The sequence below is a fragment of the Manis javanica genome, chromosome 10 (assembly GCF_040802235.1).
Source record: "Manis javanica isolate MJ-LG chromosome 10, MJ_LKY, whole genome shotgun sequence".
Lineage (NCBI taxonomy): Eukaryota > Metazoa > Chordata > Mammalia > Pholidota > Manidae > Manis > Manis javanica.
Window position 1 is genome coordinate 29609191 of NC_133165.1, and position 24185 is coordinate 29633375.

At 45.7% G+C, this 24185-nt stretch overlaps 1 protein-coding gene across 1 annotated transcript in view; it reads right to left on the reverse strand.

The window, feature by feature from the left end:
- Positions 1-14342, reverse strand: part of LOC108385623 (cytochrome P450 3A12-like) — a 36464-nt gene extending 22122 nt beyond the window's left edge. The window contains exons 1-4 of the mRNA XM_073215024.1: positions 14149-14342; positions 11352-11445; positions 9515-9567; positions 8129-8228 (exon numbers count right to left, since the gene is read on the reverse strand). Of these exons, the coding sequence (XP_073071125.1) occupies positions 8129-8228; positions 9515-9567; positions 11352-11445; positions 14149-14339 (438 nt within the window). The 5' untranslated portion in view covers positions 14340-14342. The remainder of the gene's footprint in view (positions 1-8128; positions 8229-9514; positions 9568-11351; positions 11446-14148) is intronic.
- Between the last annotated feature and the right edge of the window lie 9843 nt (positions 14343-24185).

The window sequence follows — 24185 nt, forward strand, 5'->3', positions numbered from 1 at the left end:
AGAAGGGAAAAGAGAGATGTAATCCTGTTTCTCACCTTGTGACTGGCCTTTGCAACCAACATGTTTGCAACTTTCCTCTATCTTCCAAAATTATATTTTGCTTTAAAATACGTATCTCCAACACCCTTTCATGATAAACACTCACAAACTAGAGAGAGAGAGAAACTTCCTCCACTTGATGTCAAATACACCTTAAAGAAAATATAGAGCCAACATCATACTTAATGATGGAAGAGTGAGTGACATCACCAAGATGGCAGAATAACTTCCAAGATCCAAAAATAATAGCAGTTAGCTCTTCCAGACTTTATGAAATAACTTCAGTAAGGAAATATACATGCATACGTAGAATGGATTATTATTCATCCTTAAGAAAGAAGGGTATCCTGCCATTTCCCACAACATGGAAGAGTCTGGGGGATGACATGCTAAGTGAATTAAGCCCAACACAGAAGAGCAAATATCACTTCATTCTCACTTATATGTGGAATCTAAAAAAATGAAGTCAAGGTTGTAGGAACAGAGGGTAGATAGAATAGTAGGTATAAGGTTCTAGGGAGAGCAGGTAGGGGTGATGGTGATCAAAGGCTACAAACTTAGAAAATACAATGAATAAGTTCTAGAAACCTAATGTATACATCATGACTTTAGTTGGACAAACTGATGTATACTAGAAATCTGAGAGAGTAGATATAAAGTGAAAAAGAAAATGCACAGAGCTGCAGAGGAAAAAAAGAAGTGTCTCTATTTTCAAGTGTCATGATTGTCAATGAAAAAAATCTCAAGCAATAGTAAAAAAACCTCTAGAACTAATAAATGAGCTCAGCAAGGTTGTAGGAAACAACATCAACACACAAAAATCAACTGCATTTCTACATAATAACAATGATATGCTGAAATGCATTAAAAACACAATGCAATGAACAATCACTCCAAAGAAGATGAAATACTTTAGGTGTAAATTTAATCAAACATATATGTGATATCTATGTCAAAAATCACAATGCAGATTCTGGATAAAAGATGATTGTGTATGAAATCAAGGTAGAAACCTCCCAAAACCACATAGAACATGAAAATACAGCAAATACAACTAAACCTGAAAACAACCTGAAGATTGCAGAACTGACTACCTACATCTGGGAAAAAAGAGAAGACCTCACAGAAAATGGTAATGTGGCAAAGCTGTGGTCCAGTGGGATCCAGGCCCTCCCCCAACCCTAGTGCACAGGCAGGAGGAAGAGGAACAGTGCAGGGAGGGAGTAGGAGCCCTGTACCAGTGAACACCCGGCCCTGGAGATATGATGTGGGAACACAAACCCACATTACATGGTGCTCCAGTGATTAAGGAGGCTGGGCAATAAAGACAGGTGGAACACTTGGTGAGGGTGAGATTTCACCCCTTTGTGGACAACAGGTATGCTGTATTGGCCTCCCGAGACATAAGACAAATAGGCAGTTTGAAAGACCTCCACTCAATGAGAGGGGCACCAGTAGGGCAGGGGTACACAGTTCTCTCTGCTCAGGAGAAAGGTTAGGTGGACAATAACTCCCCAGCCCAACCCTGGCCCAACAGGTTAGCAACTTGCAGGAACCCCAGGTGCTCCATCCTCCTCACTGGCAATGCAGCTCTGAGGCTCCTCCCTGTGGTGTGCAGCCTGCTGGCTGGAAGCAGAATCAGAGTTTACTCCCTGGTAGGCAGAGGGAGATCCTCCTACCTTTCTCAGTCCTGTTTCAGGCCAGATGGGGAACTGCTTGTGAAAGCCAGCCTTGGGGGGGGCTCCTTCCTCCCAACAGGCACAGGTCCCACTTGCCTGCAGCCCCTGCAGCTCTGCCCACAGCAACTCCAGCAGCACACCTCCAAATATTTTCCCTGCATGTGCAATCAGCTGATGGCCCTCACAGCCCACCTGAAATCACATCACTACAAGCCAGACAGAAAGGTGTCCCACCCCCTGCACATGGGGTGTCCCACCCCCTGGACATCCCCAACAGATGTGGATCCTGCACAGGATTTGAGCTTCTGGGCACTGGAGAGTGTCTCCTACATAAAGCTACTATTCCATAGGAAACACTAAAAAAAATGAGAAGGCAGAGGAATTTGGTCCAAGCAAAACTACAGACAACACACCAGAAATAGGGTTGAGTAAAACTGAAATCTCCAATCTTCTTAATAAAGACTTCAAAGTAAAAGTCATAAACATGCTCATAGATCTACAGAAAAATATTCAAGAGCTCAGGAAGGACCTCAACAAAAAGATAGATGACCTCTAAAAGAATCACTCAGAAGAATACAGTATCTGAAATGAAAAATACAATGGAGGGATCTAAGAGCAAATTTTCACAGGTTGAAGAAGTTGTAAATGACCTGGAAATTAGGGAGCAAGAAAACAATGAAGCCGAAAATAGGATCTTTATGATGAAAGAAGAATAAGAGAGCTGTGTGACCAATCCACATGGAACAATATGCTCATAATAGGGGTAACAGAAGAAGAAGAAAGAGACAAAGCTATAGAAAGTTTCCTTGTTGAAATAATTGTTGAGAACTTCCCCAAACTGGGGGAGGAAATAGACACTTAGGTCATGGAGTACAGAGATCCCCTAACAAAAGGAACCCTAGGAAGACAACATCAGGACATATATAATAATTAAAATCCTAAAGGTCAAGGACAAGGAGAGAGTACTGAAAGCTGCCAGAGAGAGAAAAAAGATTACTTATAAAGGAAACCCCACCAGGCTATCAGCAGACTTCTCAGCAGAAACTTTACAGACCAAAATGGAGTGGCATGATATGTTTAATGTAATGAAATAGAAGGATCTCCAACCATGAATCCTCTAGCTAGCAATATTATCATTTAAATTTGAAGCAGGGATCAAATAGTTTCCAGATAAACAAAAGTTGAAGGAATTCACTACCAGTAAGCCAGCCCTACAGGATATGTTAAAGGGACTGCTCTGGATGGAAATGTTCCTAAGGCTAAATAGCTGTCACCAGAGAAAATAAACCCACAGTAAAGGTGGTAGACCAATTAATTAACAAGCAAGTATGAAATTAAATTAACTACTCACAAAATCAGTCAAGGGATACACAAATAATGCAAAATATGATACCTAATATATAAAGTGGGGAAGAGGAAGAAGAAAAATGGGGGAAAAGTACCTTTAGATTGGGTTTGAAGTAGAGTAATCAGAAATTTAAGATAGACTGTTAGATAGTAAGGAAGCTATCCTTGAACCTTTCGTAACCACAAATCAAAACCTGTATGGCAACAAGTATATATCTATTGATAATGACCCTAAATGTAAATAGAGTGAATGCACCAATCAAAAGACACAGAGTGGCAGAATAGATAAGGAAACAAGACCCATCTATATGCTGCCTACAAGAGACTCATATCAGACAAAAGACATACACAGAATAACAGTGAAAGGATGGAAAAAGATAGATCATGTAAATAATAGGGAGAGAAAAGCAGGAGTAGCAGTACTTATATAAGACAAGATAGATTTCAAAACAAAGAAATTAACAAGAGACAAAGAAGGACATTACGTAATGATAAAATAGTCAGTCCAACAAAAGGATATAACCACTATGAATATCTATGCACCCAATATAGAAGTACCTACATATGTAAAACAAATACTAACAGAATTAAAGGAGGAAATAGACTGCAATGCATTCATTTTAGGAAACTTTAACACACCACTCACACCAATAGACAGACCAGCCAGACAGGAAATAAGTAAGGAAACAAAGGCACTGAACAATACATTAGATCAGAGGGACCTACCAGCCACATACAGAACATTCTACCCAAAAGCAGCAGGATACACATTCTTCTCAAGTGTACATAGAACATTATCCAGACTAGATAATATACTAGGCCACAAAAAAGAGCCTGAGTAAATTCAAAAAGACTGAAATTGTATCAAGTAGCTTCTCAGACCACAATGCTATGAAACTAGAAATAAATTACACAAAGAAAACAAAAAAGCCTACAAATACATGAAGGCTAAACAACATTCTTCTAAATAATCAATGGCTCAATGACCAAATTAAAATGGAGATCAAGCAATATACAGAGACAAATGAAAACAACAACTCAACAACCTGAAACCTGAGGGATACAGTGAAAGCAATTCTAAGAGGAAAATATGTAGCAATACAGGCTTACCTCAAGAAACAAGAATAATCCCAAATAAACAGTCTAAACTCACAATTAGAAACTAGAAAGAGAAGAACAAATGAAACCTGAAGTCAGTAGAAGGAGGGACATAATAAAGATCAGAGCAGATATAAGTAAAATAGAGAAGAATAAGTAATAGAAAGAATCAATGAAATCAGGAGCTGGTTCCTTGAGAAAATAAATAAAAAAGATAAACCCCTAGCCAGACTTATTAAGAAAAAAAGAGAGTGAACACACATAAACAGAATCAAAAACAAAAAAGGAATAATCACAATGGTCACCACAGAAATACAAAGAATTATTAGAGAATTCTATGAAAAATTATATGCCAATAAACTGGACAACTTAGAAGAAATGGACAACTTCCTAGAAAAACACAACCTTCCAAGACTGATCCAAGAAGAAACAGAAAATCTGAACAGACCAAATACCAGCAATGAAATTGAATTGGTAATCAAAAAACTACCTAAGAACAAAACGCCTTAACCAGATGGCTTCATGGCTGAATTTTATCAAACATTTAAAGAGAAGCTAATACCCATCCTTAAAGTTTTCCAAAAAGTAGAAGATAAGGAAATACTTCCAAACTTATTCTAGGAGGCCAGCATCACTCTAATACCAAAACAAAACAAACACACCACAAAACAAGAAAATTACAGACCCATATCCTTGATGGAGACAGATGCAAAAATCCTCAACAAAGTATTAGCAAACTGAATTCAAAAATATATCAAAAAGATCACCCATCATGACCAAGTGAGAATGGTACAATATTTGTAAATCAATCAATATCATACATCACATCAACAAAAAGGACAAAATCACATGATCATCTCAGTAGATGCTGAAGAGCATTTGATAAAATTCAACATCCATACATGATAAAAACTCTTAGCAAAATGGGTATAGAGGGTACATACCTCAACATAAATGACATATTTATGACATATATATGACCATATATGACAAACCCACAGTCAACATCATACTTAATAGTGAAAAGCTGAAAGCTTTTCCTCTAAGATTGGGAACAAGACAAGGATGCCCACTCTCACCACTTGTATTCAACATAGTTCTGGAGGTCCTAGCCATGGCAATCAAACAACACAAAGAGATAAAAGGCATTGAAATTGTTAAGGAAGAAGTTAAACTGTTACTATTTGCAGATGACATGATATTATACATAGAAAAGCCTAAAGACTCCACTAAAAAACTGCTAGAACTAATAACTGAATTCAGCAAAGTTGCAGGATACAAAATTAACACACAGAAATCTGTTGCATTTCTATATAGATGCATGAATTAGCAGAAAGAGAAATCAGGAAAACAATGCCATTTACAATTGCATCAAAAAAAAAGAAAATACCTAGGAATAAACCTAATCAAGGAAGTGAAAGACCTTTTCTCTGAAAACTACAAGATACTCATGAGAGAAATTAAAGAAGACATAAAAAAATGGAAGTCTACCCCATGCTCATGGATAGGAAGAATTAATATTTTCAAAATGGCCATCCTGCCTAAAGCAATCTCCAGATTCAATGCAATCCCTATTAAAACACCAACAGCATTCTACAATGACCTAGAACAAATAGTTCTAAAATTCATATGGAACCACAAAAGACCCTGAATAACCAAAGCAATTCTGAGAAAGAAGAACAAAGCTAGAGATATTATGCTCCCTGACCTCAAGCTCTACTACAAAGCTATAGTAATCAAAACAATTTCATACTGGCACAAGAACAAACCCATAGATCAATGGAACAGAATAGAGAACCCAGATATAAATCCATATATATATGGTCAATTAATATACAATAAAGGAGCCATGAATATACAGTGGGGAAAAGACAGCCTCTCCAACATCTGGTGTTGGCAAAACTGGACAGCTACATGTAAGAGAATGAAACTGGATTATTGCCTAACTTCATACACAAAAGTAAACTTGAAATGGATCAAAGACCTGATTGTAAGTCATGAAGCCATAAAACTCTTAGAAGAAAACATAGGCAAAAATCTCTCAAAACACAAATATGAGCAACTTTTTCCTGAACACAGCATCAAAAATGAACAACTGGGACTACTTCAAGCTAAAAAGCTTCTGTACAGAAAAGGACACCATCAGCAGAACAAAAAGGCATCCTACAGTATGGGAGAATATATTGGTAAATGATTTATCTGATAAGGGGTTAACATCCAAAATACACTCATATGCTTCAACACCCAAAATACAAATAACCCGATTAAATTTACTAAAAATAAACAAGATCCCTGATTCAAAAACATATGCACCCCCATGTTTATCACTGCACAATTTACAGTATCCAAGATAAGGAAACAACCTAAGTGTCCATCAATAGATAAATGGATAAAGAAGAGGTGGTATATATACACAATGGAATATTATTCAGCCATAAAAAGAAAAAGAAATCCTGCCATTTGTAACAACATGAATGGATCTAGAGGGTATTATACTCAGTGAAATAAGCCAGGCAGAGAAAGACAAATATCAAATGATTTCACTCACTTGTGGGGTATAAAAACAAAGCCAAACAGAAGGAACAAAATAGCAGTAAACTCACAGACACTGAGAAGGAACTAGTGGTTACCAAAGTGGAGGGGTTGGAGAGGGTGGGTGGGGGAGAGAAGGGGATAAAGGGGCACTATACTTCACAATCACATTATATGTAGATCACAGGGATGGTAACACAGTACAGAGAACATGATTAATGATTCTACAACATCTTACTATGTTGATAGACAGTGACTACAATGGAGTGAGTGAGGATTTGGCAATATGCGTGCATGTTGAACCACTGTGTTGTGTATTTGAAACCATCATTAAGATTGTATATCAATGATACTTCAATAAAAAAACTATGAAATGCTGGTGAAAGGCTTCCAAGGAACAGTAAATAAATGGAGAGATACACAGTGTTCATGGAATGAAAGACTTGACCTGGGAAAGATAAAGGTTTTCCCCAAATTGATCTATAGGTTTAAATTAATTCTTACCAAAATCTTAGCAACTATTTTATAAACATACATACACTTATTCTAAATTTGTATGGAAAAGGAAAGGACCTAGAATAGATAAAATTATTATGAAAAAAAGTGGGAGGAATCACTACATGATTTTAAGACTTACTATACAGTGACAGTAATCAAGGTTGGGGGTACTGGAGGAGGAATAATTACACAGATTAATGAACAGAACAGAGAATGAGAAATAGACCCACACAAACAGGCCCAACTCATTTTTGACAATGGTGAAAAAACAGTTTCACAAACTGTGCTGTAGCATCCATAGGGAAAAAATGAACCTTGACCTAAATTTCACCCTTTATACAAAAATTAACACAAAATGGATCATAGACTTAAATGTAAAACACAAAACTATATAACATTTAGACAAAGGAATTGGAGAAAATCTTTGGGACCTAGGACTAGGTGAAGAGGTTTCAGACTTGACACCAAATTCAGAACCCATAAAAGGAAAAATCAATAGATGAGCCTTATCAAAATAAACAAGTTTGTTCTGCTGAGGACCCTGATAAGAGGAAAAGACAAGCTGAACACTGTGACTATAAAAGAATAGTAGGAGGGAGCCTGTTAGGGGTGGAACAGCTCTGTCACTTGATTGTGGTGGGAGTTATGCTAATCTATATAAATGGTAGTGTCATAGAGCAACACACACCCACAAAGACAAACACAGATGAGGGCACATAACACTGCTGAAATCTGATTAGCTCTGTGGATAGTACCCATGTCAAACTTCCTGCTTTGCTATTGTACTACAATTATGCAGATGATACCACTGGGGGACACTGGATGAAGGGTACATGCCCTGTACATTCTGGGGGCAACTTCATGGAACTGTTCTTTCAAAATAAACATTTAATAAATGAATAAATACAATTGTAAATTAAAAAATGGGTGCCTACCCGCCGGTTTGTGAAGAAAGAATAACATTCCTTCACTAGTACGGCTTTGATCATGTCTGGATCCGTGATAGCCAACACAGGTTGTCGACCATCATAAAACCTGTGAGGGGAAAAGAGCTGATGACATTTAACAAGCTGGTGTCTGCAGCTGGAACCACACCTGGAAGTCTGGAATTTCATCCTGAAATTACATAGTTCATACTCTAGAGATCAGGGTTAGAAAGAACATTAGAACATTTGTTAAGTCTAGGTGGTGTGTACCTGGGTATTTCCTATACCATTCTTCATCATTTTTGTATGTTTAAAACATTTCATTTTCAGAAGGGAAGTTAGGTTAGTAGATGATTGAAGGCAAGTAAAGTAAAACAAAAAACACTGAGGGAGAGACCACCCACTCAACCATTAAAAATTAGAATTGGAAGATAAATAAAAATATTAACACTATGTATAACATAATATTAGATGTAAATCATAGAGATATTGATCATAAATATGTAAAAATGTGTCTGCACATGAAAAAACTTGGAACACTCCAAAAGTGAGAGCAGGATTATGAATAATTTTTGCCCTATTTCCTACAATTAGCTTACTTGTAGAAATATAATTTTAACTATTATAAAGAGGTAATTCATAGCAGCAAGGTTAGAAAAATTTGAAACAAAGGACAAAGAAGATAACAATACACAAAAGAGCATGGATAATACACTTGTTCAATATTTTCTTCTCATCACATGTTTCTTCTCAAACCTGGGTCCAGAGGGCCCTGAGCTCCATGCAGGAGATGCCCCTTAATGGCAGGGCAGGCTCACTGTGACCCACACACCACACAAAGGGACTCCTTGTATGTGACACATCCCAGTTCGGCCTGACCTCGCTGTCAAAATGCCCATTACTGGGGATGGGCCCCTGGCACCAGGTTCAGTACGAACTTAATCACACTGTCCTCTGGTCCTTCTTCAAAATGGCACTTAAATCCAAACAAAGGATTTTTGGCTTTTAATGAAAGGTGAATTATGTGGGAAAAAGGTCACAGAATGCATTCATGAGCACATATTAGAAGGTCTGAAATAATGCATTCTATGCAATCAAAGGGGACGTAAGGAAGGAAAATGTAGAGAAAGGGAGAGCGCGGCATGGGCAGGGTGGGACGCTACAGTCCCTGAGCCACCAACGTCTGGAGAGAAGCGATGCCCTGCCACCCTCCAGGCCTGATGCAGACCATAGACCTGGACGCCTGTGACAGATGGGAGCCCTCGTAGGACCAGCCCCCAAAAGCTTTCTGGCAAATGACCTCATCTCAAGAGGCTCTGCACTGAGACTGGCCTCCACACCAATGGGGGCCTCAGCATAGCAAGTCTATGCAGTGGAAGTTTCCAGAATACTCACCCCCACATCTTTCCATAGGTTTTAAAACATTTCTTGTCAAAATCCCAAAAGCCCTGCAAGGAGAAACAAAATTACATTGTTAATCTAAATGGACTGAACCCCACCTTGAATTGGCTCATAAATGACTAGAACAGCATGAAATCAGGTGGACTACCTTTCACTAGCAGAGGGAAGCCCTCACCAGAGATGTCTGAGGGCAGAGGAGAGAAAATAGGGGAAAGACTTGAAAAGGAGAATTGAAAGTCACTCCTGAGTTTTCTCCCAGGATGGTGGGTACTGATCACTTACCGTGTCTGTGGATACCAGGTAACTGCTTGTCTTTCTGACCTGTCTGTGCGTGTGTTGTCTCTAACATCTCCAAATTCTCTGAGTTATCACCTCCATGGACACCTGAGGACACCGAGCTGGGGGAGGCAGAGTGGCCTGAGCACTCCTTGAACTCCTAGTCAGCAGCCTTTCCTTTGTCTCATGAGCCTCTCTAGAATTCTAGTGGAATTAGGAAGTTAAAGACACCAGGGACCTCCTGTCATCTAGAGGATTCCAGTAAGTCTCAGGCATGTTTGAGTGAGAAAGTGAGTGAGTGAGTGAATGAATGACCAAGGGACTCACCTTCCAGTTTCCAGCTCAACCCAGAGAAGGCAGGAAGGTGCCCCCACTGCAGGTGGGAATAAGGAAAGCACAGCACTGGCTCTGACGTTTCATTTATGGAATTACGAAACACCTCTTACTGTCACTAAGTTTCAGCTGTGGCATTTGAAGTTTTAACTATGCAAAGACAGTCCCAGAAATGTGGGTGTTCAGGTGCATCTACTAAGGAGTGGATCTGGGAAAAGTGGAAAGGAACTTACTGCTTTCTCACAGGGCAAAATGTTCCAAAAGGAAAAAATGCAGCACGTTCTTGGGCACTGCAGGCCTAGCTGGGAGAATTAGGATCTGAGAGACAAGCCTGTGTCTGCAGAAAAGGAAATCTGAGGCAGACGGCAGCCTGCTTGCAAGGCACTGCCTCCTGGCATCCTGGCCATGAGCTGGTCCCTTCTGTCCAGGGTCCAGGCCCGGTGTGAGGGGTCAGAGCAGGATTAGCCACAAAGGCTCCATCAAGATTCACAGTTCATGCATCACCATTCTGCTCAGTGAAACTTGAACAATTTCATCAAATCATACACTTTCTAGTGACTTTATCTAATGATTGTCTTTGTAACAGCTTATTCAGAGATCAAATATCTGAGTTTGGACAACCACCATCCTGTCTCAGTTACACCCACTGCCCACTCAGCTCACCCACACACGCTGCCTCCTTTGAAGGGGGCAGAAAGCTCCTGTCCATCTCTCAAACCCCAAAGATGCCCTGGGGAGCAGAGTGGAGCACTGCCATGGACACAAGTGCGGGCTCAGCAGTTCTGTGAGAACTCTGGCATGCACAAATGACCCCAGGATGGATCCTCGGGCTGACCAACAAACAGCAGGTGCACAGCTATCCAGGAGGGGAGGAGAAACACTGCCTAGAGCTCATGCTATGCACTGCACAGTCTGACTCCAGCTCACACACTTAGTGAACTGCTACGAGGCACCCTGTTGTGGTTTTCTCCGAATGCTCTGTACAAACGTGCCATCCAGGGAATCTGCACAGAGCAGAAACAAAAATGTCGTTACGATGCTCACAAGGTGGAACATCAAGGCCTGTGCTGGGCAGCACCTGGCAATGCTGGGTGTCTGTACACACCGCGTTTCAGGAAAGTGTGACCTCAGAACTTCCTCCTGGGGACGGGCAGTTTTATTGGTGAGCTAAGCTGGGATTTGCGACCACAAGTAGCAAAGTGGGAACTCAAACAACACTCACTTTGCGGTAAGACAGGACAGTTCCAAAAAGAGGCAGAGGTGTCGGCCCAGGAATTCCCAGCTTCTTAAAAAGTCCATGCGAGTAGGTCCCATATCTATGAAGTGAATGAGAAGGCAGGTCACAGGGACTGTAGAGCAGCTGCCAGGGCTGCCAGGCACTGACTTGGAACGGGAACCGGGAAGCCTAGGCCGAAGTATGTGGGCTGGAAACACCAGCAGCCAGTCCAAGGGCAATGATGACATTTGCTCATCATCTGCTTTCCTGGCTCCTTGGGGACCCCCACCGATTTAGTGGTGATTAGCCTACGGCAGCTGAGGACTTCATGTCAGAGTGTTCTTAACATTCTGTAGACTGTAAACAGTGGGCTGGGTAATTCTTTCCTTTCTTGCCAGCTTCCCTCTTTTGAGGAGAGTAATGCTGTTGTTGGTACAAATGAAGAACTCACAGTAAAGCCCGTCATCTTTCCTGTGTTTCCCTTGGGTAGGCATGAGGAGGGCATTGCCTACAGCTACTGGCCCTTGGTTGCACTGGCATCTTCTAAGGCTCCTGTATTTGCTGCCTGGTGGTGACTATATCTAGTGACAGCCCCATTGCCAGACACACCCCGCACAGTGTGAATTAGATGGTGTCCCTGTCCCTGACTGCAGCAGAAGAGATGCTCACCTCTGTGGGTGAGCTTTTGTGGTCCCAGGACCAAGGAGCATCTCTGGGAGGTCTGCTCAGAGGGAGGGATGTTCTCCTCTCCATCCTGACCTACGTGGATGACTCTCATATCAGAGTGGTCACAGGTTCACTAACTCATCTGCCCCTGCCGACAGGCACACTTAGATGTGTTCGCATGGATGTGATATTTCAGTGGGCTGCCCCTATGGATGGTGGAGAGACCTCGGGGATCCCTCTGTGGATGGTGGAGAGTCACCTGGGGATCCCCCAATGGATACTGGTCTGGAGTGATTTGCCTCCTATAGGACTGAGCCCTTCCCCAGAATTGGGGCAGGGTAGGGATGCCTGAGGCAGTGGAGTTGGCCCTCCACAAAACAGGGGACTCCTTAGGGGAACTGAGTGCCCCTGCAGCGGCAAGGACTCTTGGTTGGAAACTGTTGGACCTACTGTCGGTTGGTCTCACAGCACTGGAAAAGGTTACCAAGGAAAGAAGTACGCTTCGGCGGGAAGTGGCAGAACGGAAATGCGAGTTGTAGGATACTCTGAAAAAGGAAGAAAAGCTATTGAAAACCGAGATCGCGCTGTTGAGAGACGCACTAGTGGAGCAGAAAGTGGCAGAAGGAGAAGGCAGGCTGCGATGTGCCATGGGGGAGGTGATTGAAGGAGAGGTCCTTCAGCTCCGGAGTCGCGGGAGCAGGAACCACGAAGAACGGGGATGGGGCCTTGGCAGAGCTGCTGCAGGCTTGCTGGTGCTTGAGTCCCCGCCTCAGGCACCAGCCCCTCCCCTATTGAAAGCCCTGTAGTTGTAGTTAAGAAAATAAAGACACAGCAACCATAGATTGCTCCGGGAGAGGAGCAGCCCCCTCCCCAGGTTGTGGAGCACTCCATGCTCTACCCCTAAACCCAGGCTGAGCTGGTGGATTTGAGTTCCTCGTTTCGGCAGAAACCCACGGAGCCTCTGTCCACCTGGCTTTTGCGTCTTCGGGATTCAAGACGAGATGGCAGTGGTCTGTCTGGGTCAGAAATGGGGGAACTAGCTTCCCTGATGACGCACCCCTCTCTCCAGCAGAGATCACAAAATGCTTGTAAGACCCCAGGGAACAACGCTCCTCTGGATTTGCTGACGGCGGTGCTCTGACCTAATCAGAGTGATTTGCCATCTTTACCCACTAGATGGCAGTCGTATGTGCAGCTCCAACAGGTGTTAATGGGAGTTGAACATGACAAATACACTATAGAACATTAGGGTCCAGACGAGGAGTTGTTCACTGTGGGAATAAGAAATCTGGTGCTCCACACAGCTCCCCCATCCCTCTTTGGGTCCCTTGTGACTATTCTTGATTTCCAGCTCTTTGTGAAAGTGAAATTGAGACACAGCTCAGACATGACTTGGAAGGGCCTTCCCTCCCCACATGTCAACTCCTTTCCAACCTGCTCCACGATGCCAGCAATCCCACCTTTGAGAGGAATTCCTCTGCTAGATGGTTTTCATTCATAGGAGAAAGAACAGCAAACAAGTTCAAGAGTTCTCCTCTGCTCTAAGAGCACTCATGGGACACATTACGCAGCCAGGGAACCAAATCTTAGGAGGGGCTCCTGGGGGATGGGGAGGGGCACCAAAAGGAGGGATGAGCCAGTCTGAAGATAAAGCAGAGCAGTTCCCAGCCCCCATGAAGTCTGGATGCACCAGGCGTCCTGTGTTAGTGATGGTGGGAGGGAGGGGAGCAGGGGCCACCTCAGTGACACAGGGGCCACCCCCTCTACACATCTCCTGCAGCCGACACAGAACCCGGAAGGCCAACATCATGAGAAAAAACCCAACCACATCCTCCTGCTCCTGGAGTCCCCAGAGCCTGGGAGTGGGGTGAGGAGCCTGCTACTCAGTGGCCAGTTGTTTATACCTGTCTCTGCTGCAATCTGGTGCATTAGTCTAGGCCCACCCTGGTAGTGCATGAGACCATCCCCATAAGCAATAATGTCCCCAAGCCCTCCTAGCCTCAGAAATTGGGAGATGGGCATGGTATCTTCCCTTTCGCTAAATTTTTTCAGATCTTCAAAACACATAAGGGAAAGGAGGGCCTGAATGGCACCCTAGTCCAAGGTTACAGAGGAGGTGAGCTGGACAGTTACTCACAGGTAGAAGAGCACCAGGCTGGTAGCCAGGAGGACCCAGGTTTCCGTGGAAAAGCTTGGGATCAGGTCCATGGCCGCTGTCCTTCCGAGAGTCTCTCCTCTGAGTTTCCTTCCACAGGATGAGCTACTCTTTGCTGGTCTGTATGTGCAGATCTTTCCTTCCCACCCAGCAGGATTCTGTGAGGCTGGCATATTTATGTGCTGGGAGATGGGGTGGGTCTGGGCTGCAGCCAGTAGAAGGGACCATGTGCTCCACCTGCAGGTGCCCTCTTGGCCTTGATAGTTGACAGGGCATCATGGACACACCCAGCTGAACTCCTTTGAGTTCATATTTGTGGGAAACCAATACACCAGTTAGTGTTACCAGGTAGTTTACAGGTTACAGAAATTCCAGCAAAGTTCCTTAATTGTCCAGTCTGCCCTTGTTGCCATGGCTGCCCCAAATCCAAAACACTTGAAATTCTTCAAACAAACTAGGTCTCCATATCTTTACCACACAGATTCCTGTTCCTAGATATATGCCTGTGTCTGCTAAAAGAATCCTACTCCTCCTTCAAAACCCAGCTCAGCACAGAGAAGACAAGTAGTGATTCTATATCATCTTATTACGCTGATGGACAGTGATGGCGTTTGTGGGAGGGACTTGGTGAAGGGGGGAGTCTAGTAAACATAATGTTCTTCAAAAAAACCCAGCTCAGAGCCCTTTCTGTAATAGTCTTTCACCACCAACCTCCTTGAACAGATAAAGCACATCCTCCCCGGGGCAACCTCTCCCCCTACCAATTCTATTTTTGTCTTCTCTGCCCTGCAGCATGGTTGCTGGTCTCTGCACCTAGTGATCTTACCAGATTGAGAGCTTCTCAAGGGCCTATCTTGGTGTGAGTCACCCTCATAGCCCTAGTCTCTAGCAGAGCACTCCATGCTCAGTGGGTAAACAGGAAGGTTGGTGGAATTGTGCTGGTGGAGGGGAGTTTGCTGGGCCCCCGTGCGTCCTGTTCCTGTGGCTCTGGGTGACCACACCATCCTCCTGGGTGTTAATATACAACAAGATGGCCTGGCTATGCATGTGCCACCATCTCTGCACCTTCAGGCTGAGGGTCAGGGTCCCGTTGGTAAAAGGGCCCCTGAAAGAGGCAGGACAGGGATGGGACAGTGACAGCTGCATCAGTTGACATCTATTCCTGCTCCTTCCCGTCCAGCCCTGCAGACGGTCCTGCAGTGGAGAGCCATTAGGCAGATTCTACACCAAAGACTGGCTGCCTTGTCTGGAAAGATCAATGGGTGTGAGGGAGAAAGAGGAGAAAGCAGCCCAGATGGCCAAGTGGTCCCCAACTGTCTTAGGCACCAATGAAGCGGCAGAAGTCACGTCACAGACACACAGGCACGCAGCATGCAGACTCCAAACAGGTGACATGAGCTTTTTCTCTGGGGCAAAGGGGTTGGAGCAGATGGCTTCCTGCTTTTTGGTGAAAAGGGTTTTTAACAGGCAGTGAGGGGCTGGTAAGGGTAAGGAGCAACCAGAGCCTTGTGTGAGCCCTGCCACATGCCTGCAGGAAGAGCTCTGAGGGCTGAGAATCAGGGAGTCACCCCAGCTCGTCGCTCACTCTGACCAGTGCCCCTCTGCCTAGCCTGGGAAACCCATGTTTATGTGGCTACATAGCTCTGGAGTGTGACAATGGTCCACAAAGAGGTGATTCAGGAGGGAAATGGCCACAAGCTTGAACACTAGCAAAGGACAGACTGGGAATCTGGAAGATGACCCGGAAAAAATAGGAAAGAAATCCCAGGAAACCCAATAAATTTGCCCTTCCTGGTGCCCTCTCTGTGCATAGCTCAATAGGATGATACTATGGTCCCCATTTTACAGATGTAGAAACTGAGGCTCACTGACTGAAAGTGGCTTCCCATCAGCCATTGGTCATAACAACATGATACATAAGCTAATATTAAGAGAGATTGAAGAGTCAGCTACTTTGAAATGCCATTTTCAGTGTTTGCCCTTCCTTGATGAGGGTCACTGGGGAAACAGTGAGACCCAAGGCCCAGCCTCCCACCCAGGTAAACCTCTACCCTGTTTCCATGGAGACTCCCCTCCATGGGTGTCCAGGACAGAGGCTCCACCTCCCCCAGCAGGAGCACAGGGAACCCAAGTCACAACCATACTGAGGGACTTGTCCCCTGGCATCTCCCTCCCTGTGTTCCCAGCCAGAGGGGTGCATGGACTTCACCCAGTCAAGGAAAGATTAGTGTCACCTGAGAACGACTGACAACTTAATTCTCTCACCTGACCACAAAGCCTCTCTTATTCTTCTTGGAGACAAAACCCCTGTGGGAACTAATATGGTTTCATCTTTCTCAAAATGCATAGTGGACTCTGATGATTTCGTAACTAAACTTAATGTGACCATCTGCCTGCATGTTTACCTTGGGGCCTCACCCAGCTGGTTGGAATCTATCCCCACAGCACTAGGCTAGGTCATTGCCGGGAGTCTAGTAGCCGGCACGGTGTCCTAACCAGGGCAAAGGCCTGGCTCTACCAGGGGAAACAAAAGAAGGCACAGTCTCTGAGCCCTTCCCTTCCATGAAGGGAGCAGCCAACATGGGACTCGAGCACTTAGAGTCGTCTGGAGATGCCCTCACACCCTGTGCCTCTCATCTACTCATCCCTGTACTAATGCCTCATCGTGTGCTTTCAACACTTCCCTAAATGCTAGGGGTACAAATGTGACTGTGAACAGATACTACTCAGATTAACAGGTAATTATGGTACAGCCTTACGCCATTTACACAGGTAGGAGAAACATAGCACCCTCATCCAGAGAGAAGAGCTTATCTGCTTTCTCTGTCTCCTCAGCCATCAGTCAAAGTTGAATCTCCAAGAACATTCAGGGAAGCATTAGTCTCAGCTATCAGGGTAGGTGGACAGGCTGTCAGGGCCTCAGGGAGGCACAGAGCACCATCAGTCTGAGTCACTGTCCTGTTATATTGTTAGCCAAGGATCACGTCCTCTGATAAGCTTGTCCCGGCTTTTACAGGCCAAGAGAACTGCTTGGGGTAGGGGAGAGAGTGTTGTTCTGGAATGGTGTGGGCACTTGACTCACATTTCACAGTCAGAGTCTTGAATGTGTAACAAAGAAAGCTGATTACATGTCTGTAACTCAGCTCTCAAGCCTTCACTGTTCCCAGAGGGTAAATTTTGATGGTGCCATTTGGAGTAACCAGTTGAGATTTATGTTTTAGTGGCTGGGAGAGTAGCCTACCCTTCTGGGCCTCCTGGCTTCAGGGTAGGGGGAAGTGGCATTACATTGTCTCTTCACATTGGGAGAGGTAACCACTCTACCCACTGCACTGACATGAGGTGCCGGCATGCCTGCTGTATGCCAAGGACTAGGAATAAAAAAGTGAAAATCCTTGCCCTCATAGACCCCACACTCTATAGAGGAGACACTAAAAAATTAACCACCCATATTATGATTGACATTTTTGTGCCTCTTTACCCCATCCCTGCCCACCCCATCCCCCATGGTAACCACCAGTCACTTCGCAGTGTCTGAGTCTGCTGCTGTTGTGTTCGTTTTGATAGGTGAGTTGGTCCTGGAGATGTAGTGCAGCATGGAGAACATAGTCAATGGTCATGTAACATCTTCCTATGTTGACAGACAGTAACCGCACTAGAGGGGGTAAGGATTTAATCATGTGTGTAACTGTTGAATCACTGTGTTGTGTACTTGAAACCAATATAAGGTTGTACGTCAACTCAACTGAAGAAAAAATATGCACTTAAAAAAAAATAACCCCGCAAGAAATACTGAGTTACATAACTCAGGAGATGTTCTCTGGGTAGCAACTAGCTGGAGTGGAGCTCTGACAGTTGTTTGTTGTGGAGAAAGTGGATGGCTTCACTTTTGATTGCCAAGGCCCCCATGTCAGAGGCACCCACTCCCGGAGACCCCCTGCCAGCCTCAGGACAGACCTAGAGCCAGGCCTCCTCCCCCCATGGAGGCTCCTCTGAGGTACAGCTCTCCCTTGATTTGAGTTAACTGCCCACTGGGCCACTCATGGTTTCTCTTCCCCACCTTTAAGTTCTTCCTCTTATGTTTCCAGTTCAGCAGGAAGGAGTGAGCCCAGGAAGCCCTAGGTTCCCCTCCCCAGATCCCAATAAAGAGAGGGCCCTGGCCGAGGGCTCCCTTTACCTGATCTCTGTGTGGCCCCAGGTGTGCTGTGTCATCTGGAAGAAACCTCTCTTTTGCCGACTTTCTCGACGGTTGCTGCTGAAGGGCATCCACAATCAGAGTAAGAACCAAAAGTTTGATCCAGTGGTAACATTGGGTGGAAAGGGGAGATGTAGTGGGAAGACCCCCAGGCCCAGGCAAGCCCCGCAGGTGTTTCTGGATGGAAGACTTACTGTCCACAGGCTGAGACCAGCACGAACCAGGGATACCATGGACCCTTCTTTCTTCCTCAAACTCTGTGAAGCAGAGGAGGTGGGCCCCCTTTATGGGGGAGCCTCTCAGACTTCCCGTTAACACATCTAAGAGAATCCCATGCCCCACAGAGGTGTGTTGACAAGCAGGTGGGGGTTACAAAAGACAGGTTGTGATAAGGAGGTAAGGCACACTCAATAAACATAACGAGGGGCCCTTTATTCTCCCTTAAGGGTGCCAGTAAACTCTAACACGCATATAGAGATGTTCTTGCAGGTTCCCAGACCCCATCAGGCAGACCACCTCCTGGCTACAAGCAGGGGGGCCCCCGATAGGTGGAGCCAGAACACCGTTCACAGAGGCACAAAACACCCCCCATTACCTCCCCAGGGGCCCATCAGGAGAATGAGCGTGAGCTGGTCATGCACCCTGTTCCCTTCACCCCTAATTTTGCCCATAAAAACCCCTGCAATCTGTACCTGGAGTCTGTAGGAAGCCTGCTGCTTTCCTTCACTGCCCCGATGTCAGTGTTCGGGGGCTGTGCGCTCTGCTGGCCAGCCCGTGATAGGCTTTGTTGGGTGACATCCCCCCCTTGGAAAGACATGAAGATGACAGAGTCCCTGGGAACCGAGTTTTGGAAGTGTGACCCCGGGCCTGCCTGGGTCCGTTCCTGCATCCACCCATGAGGGACGCTGACCAGGCCTGACTGAGAGAAACTCATCCCAACCACAGGCCCCTGCCTGGCTCAGCTCTGTGCCCCGCGAGAACTTTCTGAAGCGTCCCTCCTCCCCCTCTGCTCTCTTCCACTTATCTGTCATTTAGTGTCTGGGGGCCCCAGGCCAGTAGGAACCAGGGGCTCCTGAGGGGAAGCGGGGGCAAACAAGGCCTGGGAGAAGACAGCCCATTCAGGCCTGAGCTCTGAAGAGGGAGATGTCTCAGTGGGGAGTACAGACGGGGACACACCGCCCAGAGCGGGACCTCGCATCAGGCAACACCCCTAACAGCTACTGCTCTGAGTGCTGGCCGGCAGGAACTGGTCCAATCTGCCCAGCAGTCCTCTGGGTAGGCACTGCTTTGCCCCTATTTCACAGGTGAGTAAACGGGGTGCAGAAAGGATAAGTGCCACACACGGTCTCGTAACCAATTCCTAGCGGGGCTGGGATTCAAATGTGGTTTTTGAGTTCTAGGGTCCGAGGTCTTCACTTTCACCCAGGCTCAGAACTAGTGGGGGGCCCAGCACTAGGGCCCAGGCCTTCTGAAGGGGCTGAGTCCAGCCCTTTGCCCCAGCCAGAGCCCAGGTGAGGCCCCAGCAGCTGGTGGATGGGGTGGGTGAGGCCGCCATCGTTCCTGACCCAGTCCCGCCGCCCCCTTCAGGGAGCCCCTGCCTGAAGGAGAATCCCCCGGTAGACCTTCAGCAAAGGGAGGAGGCTGAGGGAGGCGTCCCGTGGCTGCCGACTCTCTGCTCCACCCAGAGGATCCCCACCCCAGCGGGCAGCTTACCAAGTGCTTTCACGTCTCCCTGAGGGTCCTCACAACGACTCTGTGACAGGAGCAGCCAGGGGATCATTTTACTCCCACTTTGCAGATGTGCAAACACACCCTCAGGGTGGGGCGGAGCCTTGCCGGAGCAGTGACACTGGGGAGCCAGGGCACGGAGCCGAGTCCTAGGCCTTCTCCTCCCCGGAGGCCCTGGCCACCGCCAGCCCACATTCTGTCTTGTGGTTTTACCCAGATGAGACGCTAACATGAATGGATCATGTCATGTGTGCCCTGGGTGTCTAGCTGTTACGGGACCCCAGAGACCAGGTTCTGGAGTTTCAATGTTACAGAAATGAACACTGAACTCGAAAGAAAGAAAGCAGGCAGAGTTTATTAGAGGTAGCTTCCCACCTCTTTCACCCAATTCCCTGCCCTTGTCAGGCCCTCATCATCTCTGAGGCCTGCAGCTCTGGGGATACAAAGGGCAAGCACATGCCCACCTGGGAGCCCAAGGCCACAGAACCGGGCACCTCTGAGTTTGGAGGTGGGAAGGCTGTTTCACGTCTGTACATGAAATAGGGGGGTTCCAGATGCCCTGCAGTGCAGGCTGACCAGTGGTTCCCCCCAGTCCCCATCACCAGCAGCCTCAGCATGCGGCTTATTTGGAAATGACCTTTGCAGGGATTAGCTAGATGAGGTCACCCTGGAGCAGATGGGTGTGACCCTAACTCAGTGACGATTGTCCTCTCAGGAAGAGACATGGAGACACACAGAAGGAAGAGGCAGCTTTGTGAGGACGGAGGCAGAGGTTAGGCTGACATGGCGACTAGCCAAGGAGCGCCAAGGAGAGCGGCAGCCCCTGGAAGCTGGAAGAGGCCTGGCGCACATTCTCCCTCCAAGCCTTTAACAGGAACCCCCTGCCACACTTTGGTCTCCAAATCTGTCTAGAATCTGAACCAGCAAGAGGATCAGTTTCCTGTTGGTTAAGCCACCCAGTTTGTCGTCTGTTTGCCCCCTACAGAAGCCTGGGAACTATTCTCTGTACACATTGTACTGGACATGCTCTGGCCTTGGGGGCCAGGGAAGAGAGGAGCATGGGGACGCTGCCCTGGGCAGGAGGAAGCCTGCGTTTTCCATCACCCTCTGCCTCCTGCCCAGCAGACCAGACTTTCACCTCCTGGGCTGACCAGAGAATTCCTCCCTGGGAAGCTGATTATCTCAAAGGATCTACAGATCCTGATATCTAGAGATCTGTAGCCAGATTGTCTACACAGAGCCCACCACTGACAAATCCCAGGTCCTCTCAAGTATGAGCAGACAGGGAACAGCTGCCATGAGATATATCACTACGTAAACTGCCAGTCCTGGTGACTTTTTCTGGGGTCCCTACCCAGCCAAGTTCATTCAGCCCACTCCTGAACTCCAGCAGAAGATGCCCTGTTCCCATCAGGCACATGGTTATCCCCAGGGCCATGGGGCCCTCGCTATCAATCTGGAAGGGTCTTCACTCTGCCTGCTGCTATTATGCACTGCAGAGGCTAAGTGCAGGCAAGACTGGGAAAAGGGCCCTTGCACAGAGGACCTAGGCAGGGTGCTCCATCAAATGCAAATACCCCAAAGGCATCAGGAGCTCAGGGAAGGAAGTGAAAAGTGGGACCTGCAGCCACCCTGTGTGTGTGTCAGGTCCAGGTGGGGGTTGTTTCCCAAAGAAGGTGACACTTGGCTTGAACTACCATGAACAGAGGAATGATTGGGCAGAAGAAGAAGGGAAGACATTTCAGGCTGTGAGAATGGCCCAACTTCCCATTGCTACCGTTTTTGAGTATGTTTGTAATTTCTGGTTGCAAAGCAGTGCTCAAATTGAGCCAACTTTTATTACTGCTAATAAGGGAGTAATCACATCACAGCTCAAGGGAAGGATCCTGTGATTTCAGGGCCAAGACTTGGCCCTGAGTCAGTCAGCAGGTAGCGGTGGGGCCGCTGGGCAGGGCTTTTTCTAGAAAAAGCCACTGAGCATAGCAGACACCATAAGTACCGGTCCTGCACTTGTTAGGGTACATTACTGAGATTTAAAAAGTTTATTAAAGTAAAACACATTAAATAAAATAAACCGCTTTAAAGTGAACCATTCAGTGTCATTTCATACATTGACATTGTGCAACCACCACCCGTATCTAGTTTTAAAACATTTCCACTCCTTCAAAAGTAAATCCCATGCCTGTTAAGCTGGTTCCCCCACACTTTCCTCTCTCTGGCCCCTGGCAACCACCAATTTACATTCTGTCTTATGGATTTATGCATTCTAGATGTTCCTATAAATGGAATCACGTAATGTGTGGTCTTTTGTGTCTGGCCTGTATTTAAAAAAATACAAAATTCAACTGAGTCAATTTGAAGATCTAATTGGCTTTAATCAGAGATGCATGTGTGGGGCAGCATTCCATCTTGCAAATGGAATGGAGATCTGGGAGTTGTAGAAAAGGAAGGATTTTGTAAAAGATGGAGGGTGGGACAAGGAGGCTGAGAGTGGATTATTTCAGGTCAGGTTAGTTCCCTTAGGCCAGGCAGGGGTTATATCCTGCAGATGAGCTCAGCAGTGCTGGTGAGAAAATTCTACACTGATGGGTTAAAATTCCAGCCCAGGGAGAGGCTAAAAACAGAAGTAGGTTAGGTAATAAATATTGGTGTGACTTGTCATAAGATACTTCATTCTGGTCTGTTTCTTTTTAACACCTTTCATTAAAGATAATGTTTGAAGGTTCATCCCTGCTGTAGCATATATCAGTACTTCATTCCCTTATGATTCAATAATACTAATTATAATATTAATATTATTAATATAATAATAATAATAATACTCATTGTGTTGTGTATTTACCAGTTCATTTATCTATTCATCTATTGACTTGTGTTGTTTCCATGTTTGGCTATTGTGAATGTTCTGCCATGAACACGTGGGTACATGTATTTGCTTGAGAAAGTGTTTCCAGTTCTGTTAGGTCTATACCTAGGAGTGGAATTGCCTGGTCATATGGTAATTCCCCATGTTCCTTTTTGAGGAACTGCCAAACTGTTCTCCACAGTGCCTGCACCTTTTGACATTCTCACCAGCAATATGTGGGTAAAATTGTAATATTTCCAGAATATCTCGCCTGGCTTTAGTACATCTGCATAACAATAAACATTCAGAGGTGGAAAGCAGTCTGGCTTTAGTGCATTTGCATCATTTCTCAGGGGTGAAGAGAAGTTCATCTCCATCTCAGTGGGTAATTACCTGGGCAAGGAGGGCTTATCTGAACCTGAGAGGTGAGGGGAAGGGCTGGTTTTGCTTCTGCTGGAGTAGGAAAGAGAGAAGGGCCTGGACTGCAGTGGGCAAGCAATAAATGGGTTTTAAACCTTATTTCTCCCTTTGACTGATTTTGGTTTTTAGAGGTATTTTGCCCCAGGATTTTCTTTCCCCAGACTTATACCATTTCTCTACATCCTCACCAACACTTGTTATTTCCTTTTTTTTTTCTTATTCATCCCCCTGGTAGTAGTGAGTAGTAAAATTTTGGGATTTTTTTACTCAGTGCAATCACAATTTATAAAGAATCTGAGAGTACATGCCAGAGACAGAGGGGGACAGGAAAGGGATGGGGACCTGGTCCAGGTGACCCCTGAGCTCTCTATGGACTCCAAGGACATCTGTGCTCTCTGTTTTGTAGACAGCAGGCAAGTAGGGATCCACAGAGTGCTGACTGATACACAGGCCCTCTACCTCTAGAAATGTTCCCTCAACATGAACCCAAGCAGGGGCCGAGACAGGACAAAAGTTACAGAGTAACTGCAATTGTGTAATGTTTTTTCTTTCAGCAAGAGGAGGAGAGATGAACTCTAGTTCTAGTTGAAAAGAAGATGGAAAGGTTGGGAGTTTGCTGAGTGTTTACCTTTTCTCTTATTGATTGTGTTTAAATGGCTCTTTTTACCATGGGTGTGTGAGTTGTCCTTGAGGTCCTGAATGTTCAGTGAGTTGGTGGTGTCTGTCCTACTGCTGAGCACAGGGCCCAGAGCAGTGGCACCCCACCTTCCCCACTCCTGTAGAATCTTAAAGTGCCCCCTTGGCTGAAAACCCTCCCATGTTCCTCCTCCTAGC